At 44.4% G+C, this 11,741-nt stretch overlaps 1 protein-coding gene across 2 annotated transcripts in view; it reads left to right on the forward strand.

Moving 5' to 3' along the window:
- Positions 1 to 8,695, forward strand: part of KLF7 (Kruppel like factor 7) — an 86,228-nt gene extending 77,533 nt beyond the window's left edge. For both annotated transcript variants that reach the window (XM_029933971.1, XM_029933970.1), the window contains exon 5: positions 6,881 to 8,695. In XM_029933971.1, the coding sequence (XP_029789831.1) occupies positions 6,881 to 6,932 (52 nt within the window). In that variant the 3' untranslated portion in view covers positions 6,933 to 8,695. The remainder of the gene's footprint in view (positions 1 to 6,880) is intronic.
- Positions 8,696 to 11,741: the final 3,046 nt, after the last annotated feature.

Consider the following 11,741-nt stretch of genomic DNA (forward strand, 5'->3'; position numbering starts at 1 on the left):
CAAGAGATCATATGGATTCTTGGTCCAGTAACACAGGTATTTAGTGAATGCCAGCTTTGAGCCAGGAATCATGTTAGTCACTGAATAGCAATATGACACAGTTCCTACCCTCCAGGAGATTATGTGACAGATAATTTTACTGTAATATGAAAAGTAATAGGCTAGAGAATGGTCACCTGTAGCTGTTTCTTCTGATCTTTTTGTTAACATCAATACCAGTTTTCCTCACTCTTAATAACATGAAAGAATAGAAAGCCTGCTTAACGGAAAGGAGGTTACTCAGAAGGCTCTCCTCTGAAGCGTTATTAGAAATGAATTTACTGGAGAGAGTCCCCATTCTTCAGGGGCTGGAATCATTCTTTCTCCTTTGAAAATAGGTACTGAAGTCTAAAAGATGGCGAGGCTTTGAGAACTTACCCTATAATTCAATTTCAAACCTTCAGCATTTGATAGTGGAAGAAAGAGCACGTAGCAACAGATAGTACACAAGTAATAGTATCTGACAGGCCTGGCATTATCAACCAATAAACCCCAAAACGGAGACTCTGCAGGCCAAGGTGAAGGCAGGATTAGGTTTAGACATAATCAAATAATGGGCTTGCATCTGAGCATGTTATCCTTCTAATCCTATTTCTGTGTTTAAAAGGAAGCTTAAGAAAATTAACCATCTTTTTAATGCAATACTAAAGGTCTCAGTTATGATGAGAAAAATGCTCCTAATACGATAAAAGCCCTGAAAGCCTCAGGGTCCCCCAGCCCGCAGGATGGCAGGGGGGTGTGCAGGATGTCCATGGAGGCCTGGCTCTCCGTGGGAGGAAATGCGATCGCTTTCACATCCTGCCTCCCCGCGCCTGTGCTGGCACCTCCCGCACCAGGCCTTCCTCTGTAGTCGTGTGTGTGTGTGTGTGTGTGTGTGTGTGTGTGTGTGTGTGTGTGTGTGTGGAGGGCAGAGCAGTAGAGGCCATCTCACATGGGCAGCCGGTTGGCTTGGTGCTCTTTTAAGATGCTTATAAAGGAGCATTCATGTTTTTCCTCCTTTTTTCCCTTCTTCCTGAAGAGGCTATTTTCCTCTTATCTTCATTCTTTAAGAACTAAATAAAGCCCCCATGCCTCCTGGCGTCCAGAGATAACCTCCCACCCCAGGGCCGCAGAAGTCCATTTTACGAGGCTATTGTCCCTCATTCCCTCATTCCCTCGGAGCTCTCTTCTGCTACGCAAGAACACAACCTGATTTTTAATTTCTATCCCTTACTGTCAAGGCCTCCTGAATTTATGTGAATCAGCCGCTTTCCTGCAAATTCTACTTCAGGAATGTTTCCCATTTGACATCTTCCCTCCACTGCCATGTCAAGTTCATTTCTCTCTAGTCCTGGCTGCTAGTCCTGTCTAGTCTCTCTGGTCAAAGAGCTGCACACAGGGTGGCTCTTTGCCCACAGCTCTTTGAGAGAGAGAGAGAGAGTGATATCAACTGGGGTGAGGATGAGTCCTCTGAGTTGTCACATTATGGCGGTGGCAGGCGTACGCCTAAGACGCCCATCCCTGAAGAGTGGCGGGGCTGTGACTCGGAGATGGTGCATTACGGATGGCATGCATCCTTAGAAATGGATGAACAATTCTTACTGGGAAATTGGCAGTTAGTATTCCTCTCTTTAGAGCAGCTGACTTCTTAAGGAATTTACAGCTGTCCAGCAGCTGATACACTAGGACTGAATCTGACCATTTGTCTGATTTCTGTAGAGCAATACTTCAAGCCAACTGGGTATTTCAGCAAAGGAGATGTCAGAGATGGGTAATTTGGTTAGTCTTTTGCTTTATTTTCTTCACTAAAACCTATGGTTTCTGGAGCTCGACATTCACTGGGCAAATGGTTGGTACAGGTTTTGTGACATGGTATTTGGGGGAGATTATGATTTGGGGGAGATCTGGGTCAGAGTCCTGCGGCACTGGCCGGTAGTCAGTGCGTTCTCAACAACGCACTCAGGAATTATTCTCAGGAATAAGGGGTTGGGTTCTCCTTTAGTGTCTCATGACAGGCAGCACCTTACGTTTCAATTGTGGCAGTTGTGCTAAGAATAGAGCAGTCCAGGAGGAGGCATGGAGGATTGGAAGGGTCCCAAAGCAGATGAAAGGGAAGCCTGGTGTGACTGGGGAGCAGGCATTCCTAAGAGGACTTTTACCTTCAGAAAAGAGGGCATCTGTAGCTAGAAAAGCAGGACTGTGAATCCTGTTGGTACCACAGTGCGTGAGTGTAAGAAACCTCCCTCCTGCTTCTTGTGATCTTAGAAAGCAGACCACTCCAGAGGCTAAGCTAGGAACGGGGCTTCCTGTCTTAAAGTATGTACGAAGTCTAATTTAGACTTTTCTATTGCCTGTTGGGTAGGTTGAAAAAATAAAGGAGTTTTTCTTTGTTTATTGGCTTTGCTTACATTTAAAATTACCAGATGCCACAAAAATGTCTGCATCTCTGGCTTTGTCCGGAAAAATCAGAAGATCCAGTCACACTGGGCTTACATTCCCGTGTGGCCATAATTTTCTGAAGCTAAACAGTCATCACTATGTATGTGTGATGGCCATGTGATCACTGCTTTCTCACTGTTCCCACCACACCCTGGGCCCCCGCAGTGTGAAGCCAGACCACCAGTTGCCCTGTGTTCTCCTTGCTCAGTTGTCTCCTCTCGGAGAAGAGCAGGATTGCTTCATACCCATGCCTTATCAACAGTAGAATCCGATAGTCCTTGGCGCAGGGCGCTAGTTTACTTTATCTGCCCGGCCCCTGAAGGCTTTGGGTTTTGTGACCTCTGGCTTTAGGTTTGGGTTGGGGGCAGAAAGCCGTGAGGCTCTGCCACTTGCTTGCCATCAGACTGAACAGGGTGGCCCTTGCTAGAAGGGTGAATGAGGCTTGTGTCTCAGCCCGGGCAGCATGAGGCCGCTGGTGCTGATAAACAAGGCTCTGTGATACATAGGCCGCTGTTCTGCTGACTCAGCGTAGTTATAATTCAGGAAGACTGCTATCAGCGCGGTACCTCCGAGATCTTGGTCAGTGGAGAGGAAACATTGTGATCCTTGCGTCAGCCCACTTACAGGTGGTAAAAAATACTAACTGATATCTAGCCCCTTTAGTGCCCTAGAGGGTTGCTGTTGGCTTAATGCCCACATGACTTTTCCCTGCCTTTGTCATAAGCAAGCAAAATGACAATAGCAGTTTGACTAGTTCTCTGTAGTGAACAAATTTCAATCACTAAGGACCTTCTTATTTAAGGTCATCTGACTGTTGTATAGTTCATAAATACCCTCTGGGGGTATATTACCCTTAGAATGATTTGATTCTGCATTTCTAGATGGGTAGTTTATGCATTTACCTTTTTCTATTCCTATGTGGCTTCAGTAAGCATAAATTCATAAATATAAATTAATCACGACTAAGTATCTTGCTGGTATATTGAAATTAAATACAACCCCAATGGTGAGGGATCTTGTCTGAATTCTAAGCACCATGAACTTCCAAGAATTTGCACAAATAATGATGCTAGTTCGATTCAGGGGGAGTGCAGTTACATTTCACATCACGTGAAAGACTTGGTTTGTTTTTTCACCTTTTCCCTGAAAGATCTTGAAGCATAAAGATAGATGCTTGTGCATGTATTGCTAAGAACCTAGCACATAGTAGGCAATTGGTAAAGCTGAATAAAAATCTGAACGCATGCATCACTGAGTGGTTTCTTCAAATGAAGCTCTGTATCAAGAACACTATTTTCCTTACATTCTCAGGATATAGAAAGGAGAGAGGCTTTGTCCAGAGGCCAAGACCTGTCTTTTCCACCACCATCTCCAATCCCTGTGTTCCTCTTTCAGACAGCCAGGGTTCCTGGTGCCTCTGTTTTACTGCTTTCTTGTAGGTGCTCACTGCTCAGGCCTGACCACATTCGCTTCTGGAATCATCTTTTAGTTGCTGCCATTACCAATTGCCACAGATTTAGTATCATCTTTATTTAACTTTATAAATGCATTCTCTTATAGGCCCCCTCTTACAGGTAACCTCCTGTAGGTTAGAAGGTCACACGGGGCTACAATCAAGCTGTCGGCAAGGCTGCATTTCTTTTCTAGAAGCTCTAGGGAGAATCCATTTCCTCATCTTTTCCAGCTTCTGGGGGTGGCCCACATTTCTTCCCCACTCACCCGGCCCTTCCCCGTCCAAGCTCTTGAGCTCTTGTCTGCTGCCATCCCTCTGTTTTCTCTTTCAGTTCCCTCTTCCTTTTTTGAGGATATTTGAGATGACATTGGTCCTACCCAGATAATCCAGGATAATCTCCCTATTTTAGAATCAGTTGACTAGCAAATTAATTCCATCCACAATCTTAATTCCCTGTTGTCATGTAACCTATTTACAGTTTCCAGGGATTCGGTGTAGATACTTGGTAGGGGGCAAACCCATTACTCTACTTGCTACAAACTCCTTAAATTGACAGCTCAGCTCTCCCTTCTTCTCAGTCTAAAAAGCAGGTGTGGCTAGAGCACAGGCTCCAGAGTCACACTACTTGGGTTCACATTTTGGCTTTGCCTCCTTCCGATGATTAACTCAGCTGGTGGAGGAGCTAAGAATGATGTCTTCTTTATAGAGTTCTTATTGAGGATGTTAACTTTTTAAAAAATGCTTACAAAAAGAACTTCCCACCTTAGATCCTCTTTCTCTAGGCTGTTGGGATGAAGGAAAGGAGGGAAGGAAGAAAGGAGGAATGGAGTCCGGGAGGGAAGGAGGGAAGAAAGAGAACAGGAGGTGGTCAATAGTGAGTATGCCCTCAGGATAGGACAGAGGCATGGGAGGTAACTGCTGAATTCCCTATGAGCTGTATTGCTAATCTGTATACCAGTGACATCAAGCACTTACTGTTAAAGAATATTTGTCACTGTTTTATAGTAAGTTAAATCCCTTTAGATGGCATCCTAAGGGATTATCCAAATATCTTGCTCATATTAAATTAGGGCCTGAAATAAGTAGGTGTAATTAGAATTATTATTACTCAATACATTATTGGGATAGATTTTTTTTTTACTGTACTTTCCCCATTTTCACATGTTTTTCATTTTGGCCTTTGTTCTGTTTTGCTTCATTTCCTTGGGGTTATATCCTGCATGTGTACCTATTTAAGAAATCAACACAGAGTGGGAAGGGTGGGTTAACGCAACACAGGAGGTAGGGTGGGTTTTTTGTTTGTTTGTTTGAAGAATGAACAAACACTGGGAAGTCCCGCCCCAAACAGGAAGTCTTGCTAACCTGAACAGGGTAGCTTGCTAATATCCTACCAAGAATGCTGGACTGTGAGCATGTCTTGGGCCTCAGGAGAGAGCCTGGGGATATTCTCATGGGGAAGAGATTGGCCACTTTCAAGAGAAGAATCCAGAGGGAGAGCACACACTCAGAGCTAAGATTGATTGCTGTCTTATGTGCTGACTCTACTGGGATTCTAGCCAGAACCTTAGATTGTAGGCTGCAGGGATATGGAAATGCCTGCTCTATTAGTGATATGCTATAGAAACCTGACTCAGTCTGGTGTTAGCTTCAAAGGGTATTTGGTAGCTCAAGTGAATAAGAAGACCAAAGTTAGATTGGTCTTTAGGTTTGGCTGGATCCAGGGTCTCAGATGTTGTCATCAGGACTCATTCTCGGGGCGCCTGGGTGGCTCAGTCGGTTAAGCCTCCGGCTTCGACTCAGGTCAGATCTCACATTTGTGGGTTCGAGCCCTGCATCAGGCTCTGTGCTGACAGCTCAGAGCCTGGAGCCTGCTTCTGGTTCTGTTTCTCCTTCTCTCTCTGCCCCAGCCCCTCACATGCTCTGTCTCTCTCTGTATCAAAAATAAATAAAACATTTAATTTAAAAGAAAAAAAAAAGGACTCATTCTCTTTCTCTTTTCCTGCCCATTTTTCCCTGTTGATTTTGTTCTTAAGCAGGCTGTTTGCCACGTGGCCAAATGGACACCAGCAGTTCTGGCTTCTATCTTAGTAGCTCAGCAGCCCCAGCGGGAAAAGAGCTTTTCTCTTCCAATAGTTTCAGCAAGTGGTCCCGGACTGACTCTCATGAATCTTCATGGGTCACATGACAGTCAGCCCACTGTAGCCGTAGCTTTAGGAAGAGGGTCAGCCCCACAGCCCTGGGAATGCAGAAACATGGCTACCCAAGAGAAAATACAGTTGCTGGTGTCGGAGGAAAGGGGAAATACCCAGCACAGGCCTCATGTCCTCTCATTCTCAATAAATGTGAGCTCACTTCTCCATTTTTGTTCTTGACTTACTATATAATAGAGTATCTCTGTAGACCTATAGGACAGGCAGCATTTCTGGGCTTTCATTATAAAGCTCAAGACTAAAATCGGGGTGTTAAAATGTTAGAATTCCACCATTCCGTGATACAGGCTCATCATCAGCTTTGGTTTTTTTTTTGGCATTACTTCCAATATACGGGCATGGCCCATGTTACTAAAGCACCTTTACATTAGTCTCTTCTTTAATAACGACAACCTTGATAATAGTTAACGTTCACTAACGTCTTACTATGGGCCAGGCAGTCTTCTAAGCACTTTACATAGATCATCTCATTTTATCCCCCAGGCCAACCTATGAGGTAAGTGCTACAGTTATCCCCGTTTTACTGAAGAAGAATTAAGGCACAGGGAGGTAAACATGCTCAGAGTCACACAAGTATTGGAAGAGCTGGGATTTGAACCCATGCAGTCTGACCTCGAACTCACCTTCCCTACATACTGCCTCATTTCTCAATACGTATGTACCAGCTCCCTTTAAGGTAGGGTTAATTATTTTCTAAAGGGGTGCTGGAAATTGTTACCTGGACCCCTCTTATATCCTTATTGTTGTTTATATTTCCTAGGTGTTTTTCCAGGTCTGACCATCTTGCCCTCCATATGAAGAGACATATCTAAAAACCCTAAAGGCCAGAGTTGCCGTGGCATCGGCCGTTGTCTGAAGGAAATGCCGTGAGGCAGGGGGCTGGACTTCAGGCGGGGAGCCATTGCCTCGCAGAAGAAAGTTCTCACGTATAAACCTCTGTGTACACTCACACACACAGACACACACACGCACTCACATAGACCCACACACACGCACTGTCATGCACTCAGCTATATTTAAAATATATACGTCTATTCTTTATGCCTTGCCCTTGCCAGATGGTAGAAGACGAAGAAGAAGGAAACCAAGTGAACTCAGCAAGGCAGACTGGCTGCTTACTTCAGCACTATTGGAATTATTTCCCGCTGTTGCCAATGGAAATCAAAGAAAATGGATGTGACGTCTCTGCAGGTGGACGGCAGTAAGAGGGGCTTATTTAACTTGCTTCTCAGTGCAACTTGATAGGAGAATACAACGTCTTAAAGTTGCATATGTGTAGCACTAATGTTTCTTTCTAAATAGTTGGGGGAAAATGACCTAGAAAACCAAATTGCAGTTTGGTAGCCAAAATTAACTCTTGGTTTATTTGTCCTTTGTGTGTGAAAAGTCCTACTATTCCGTGCGTCCGACTTCCTCACAGAACTGTTGATCGGTTTTGGTTCTTCTTAGTACTATTGAGATCTTTCAAGTCAATACCAACGGCCTTAGCGGCGGCAGACTCTGGAATAACACCTTACACCTTTCTGGCCTGCATTTCTCTAGACTTCACTCTCAAGGGAGGAGTTTTCTTTTCTTACTTTTTGACTCTTGCACACCATATGCACTAGGGATTCTGGAAACTTCTAGCATGACTGCAAAGTGGCCAAGAGAATAAAGTCCTTGATGATAAATCACAGTATATCCCTTGAGCCTCACCTTATTGCCAGTGCTAGATTTTTTCTTTTTAATCTCTCTGTTTTTTGCTAATGAAAACTTGAAAAGCTTATTTGGAAGCTTAAATGTTTTATCTTTTCTCCATGGACTAAACCTCTCCAGGACTCTCTCGGCACCTGGATGTCCAGCTCTCGGAGCAGCCAATCAGATGGGACATCACAGTTCTCTCGTCCCCCCTTGAGGCATCATGACCTCAGCTCATAGTGACCAACCCCGTGCTGTGTGTCATTGCCACCCTAGAACCACTGTCAGCATAGATGTCGCTAGTCTCAAAGGGCAGCTGCATATTTAACCTAACTCTGGGTTCTGACCTGACAAAAGCCAAAAATATCACTCTTTCCAGGAGTGGGGAAAACTGAGGATGCCTCCCGAGTCTAGTGGCTTCAGGAAGCATCACCCTATCTTCCTCTCATGCCCACTGAGCTCATATTCCCCCACTTGCTAAAACACACAATTCAAAATGCCATTGTGGGAACGAAGGGTGGACATTTAAGGAAAGGGTCGAGAAGTTTCTCTCATGGTCTAAAAGGAGAGACATATTTCTAATTCTTTTTGGCTAGAGCCCCTCATGACTTGTGACCTAGAGCACCCAGGGTCAACAGAGGCCTCACGCGTACTCTGCAAGCTGACTCCAAGGGGGCTTACCTTCCTCACTTTCATCGCACACACCCAACATCGGTCTCTATCTACCCGCATACTTAGCTAGCTGGCACTGGCCTCAACTCCAAAGACTGCCTTTAGGACCATTAAATGGCCTATGCAAGCAAGCGGGGTGGTTATTAGGACAGATTGTATATTTTGTATATTCTGGGACCATCCCTTCAAGACACGTCTAAAAAATAAAAATGGCGTTTGGTCCGCACATGGTTGCTGCTTCCTCATACCAGCTGGCTCCCCTTCCGCCCTCCTTTGACTGTTTGACTCATTGACTGTTAAAATGCCGCCCCATATCTATTTGGGATGCAACACTGAAGTCTTTAAAAGGAAATAATAATGTAAGAAACACAAACACATTTCTGACAGCAACCTTCAAGATCCTTGGCATTTGGTTTCTCAGCTTTCTGCAACCTTTGATTTCACTGAAATGTTGAAACTATTCGTCTAAGGGTAAAGGAGCCTCCTTATCACAAATGCTGTAGCTGCCAGTTGGACGCTTGGGCATTCCGAGGTCTGGCCCGTAAAGTTTTCTTTCTCTTTTTCCTTTTTTTCAATTTAGACCAAAAAACAAAACAACAACAGCAACAACAACAACAGCAACAACAAAAACCAACAACAACAACAACAAACAAGAAAAGAAAAAGAAAAACCACCCTAAAACACACACACATACACACACACACACACACACACACACACACACACACACACAAAATAAAATCTGCCCATTTGCCGGAGGCAATTCTGTATATGTTAGTTGGAGGGTATTTAAAAAAAATCAGTTTTATTCCAAAGATTTAAAACTAGACATGACTTAGAAACATTTTCTGGAGCACTGCTTGCTGACAATCTTGTAGTTCTCTCCTGCATTTGAGTGCATTTTGTGGCCAGTCCATCAGGGCGTATCATGGGATTATATTTGAATGTGTGGTGCATCCTTCCTGGATGAAGGATGTGTGAGGGACCCTGAAACCTCAGCTGTATTAAACTGTAGCGCCTCCAGTCAGTGCACTAGATGAAACTTTAGACACCCCAGATTTTGTTGGTGCGGTGATTCACCCTTCGGTAGCAGCGTCCAGCATGAATGCACGCACATCCCAGTGATGGCATTAGCCGTGGCTGCCACGATTTACAGATGTTCTCTCCCCAGCTGGAGCTGCTCTTGCCTCTCGAAATGCTATTACTAAGGGTTTATAATACTGAATTTAATTTTTGAACTGACCAATGCAAGGCTCTATTAAAAAGAAAGTTTAAAAAAAAAAGAATGCAAAAGAGTAATCATTGCTTGTTTGCTCCCTGTTTTCATCTGTGGTCTTGAAAAGTTCTCATTTGAATGTGGCGGAACAAAGGCCCTTTTGGTCCTCCTCAGCGTCTGAAATGTTCAGTAATTCCTCTCTCTTTTGTATCCGTGAGGCCCTTTGTGATCTGCTCCTGACCTTTCTCGGAGCAGGATGCGCTGAGCCATGATAGTGAGGCTTGCTTGCTTCAGAGTCATTTGTGGACTGTGAGAATTGGCCTGAAATTCTGAAATTTGGTGGGTGCTAAGTGTATGACTTTGAAACTGTTCTCTAGCCCGGCTGACACCTGTGATCGATGACCTAGCCACAAAGGGGAGGCTAACACCCAATCATTTTGGAAACGGATTCGTGATAAAATGTCCATCGTCTCTGAAATGGCAGAGATGGTTGGTAAGAGCCTGTGAGAGTGAACAGGCTTTCCCCGAAATAACCGTCTGAAGATGCTTTGCTCCCCAAGAGGACAGGTTACTTGAAACCGTGCTTTAATGGACATTTAAAACACATTAAACCGCTCTCTCATTTAAATCGTTACCTCCTGACATTCCCAGGGATCCCAAATTTGGAAGGAGAACCCTGGCGTGGCAGTTTCCTGTGGTTGTCCTCTGGAGCACATTCTATCCAGGGTTCAGGGCTCGATGTTCAGAGAAAGAGTGTTTCTAAGCCATTGACCATTTCCTTTTTTTCAAATTGTGCTTCTTCCTCCTGCCACGTGGCTCTAAGTCAGAGATGTGGCAACGTGAAATTATGATGCTTCTCCTAGCTACTGGCCTCCTGCCCCACTAACGGTTAATTGGTCCAGCTTAAAGCCTGGTGGTGATGAGTCCTATGTCCAGAAAAAGAAATGTTCAGATTCCATGACAAAGCTGCATTTTATAAAAATATCGGAAACCCCAGAATGATGCTGACCATTTCCTTCTCCTCTCTATGTGCTTTCCCTTCCCTTGCAAAGCTCTTCAGATACCCCTGTCTCCTCCCCTCCTGCACCTCTTGTGCCCTTTTTACATCTTCGATTGCCTGATGCTAACAGGGTAAAAAGACAGCCAACCTCACGCATGATTCACAGAACTGATTTCCTATTTTTTAAAAAATCTTCTTTGAATCTAGAAGCCAGAGAAGATTTTTTAAGGACTTTAGTTTGGGATAAGCTTCCAGACTAGCCATGTCTATTTGCATCAAAAGGGGAAGTAAATGGGACTTTCAGGGCAGCTCCCCTAGTGCATTCAGAACATTCCGCCCATAGCCCCCATGCCCGAAGTGTATGGCAAAGTCAAAAGAAGTGAACTCAGGCAAGAACAACATCTAGTGATCAGTTTCATTGGTTCAAAATGATTTCCGCCATGGAAGTCGCTTCATAAAATATAAACTGCAGTGCAGAGTGTTTCTGTCTTCTCTTTTATACAGAGTTGGTTTTAGGAGAAGGAAGAAGGTAGGGAAAGTCAGAGAGACGCAACATATTTAACTGCAAAAATCAGGTTTATCGTTTCTTTCTTTTTAAAAGATCTTACGAGGGCCAGCATTTCTGGCCATAATTTTGCACCCAGATCTTTGCCAAAGTGAAAATGCGTCAAGTAGAACCTGTTTGAAATGTACTTGTGGAAGCTTTCCCTGGAATCTTCCGGAAGTGGCCACCTGCCAAGTGGGGGGTAGGGGCAGGAAGAGAGAATTCGAATTCGAGTCTGGGTTAAATTTCGGTAAACATGGTGATATCTCAGTTTGGAAACTAGAGGGGCTGGTCTGAGCATACATCAATGCTCTTTGATGGCTTTCTTTCCTCAGTGAGGATCTTTGGGAACCTGAGGTGGAACAACAAAAATGTGTCCAAGGAAACAAAAACTGCTCGTAAATGTGAGATCCCATGACTAATGGCCTGAGGCTTCAGGGTTTTCTCTTGCTTTTAACACTCTTAACTTCCCTTTGTTGGTTCCCAGTAGCTCCCGGGAAAGGAGGGGGGTG

Source organism: Suricata suricatta, chromosome 3 (assembly GCF_006229205.1).
Source record: "Suricata suricatta isolate VVHF042 chromosome 3, meerkat_22Aug2017_6uvM2_HiC, whole genome shotgun sequence".
NCBI classification, from domain to species: domain Eukaryota; kingdom Metazoa; phylum Chordata; class Mammalia; order Carnivora; family Herpestidae; genus Suricata; species Suricata suricatta.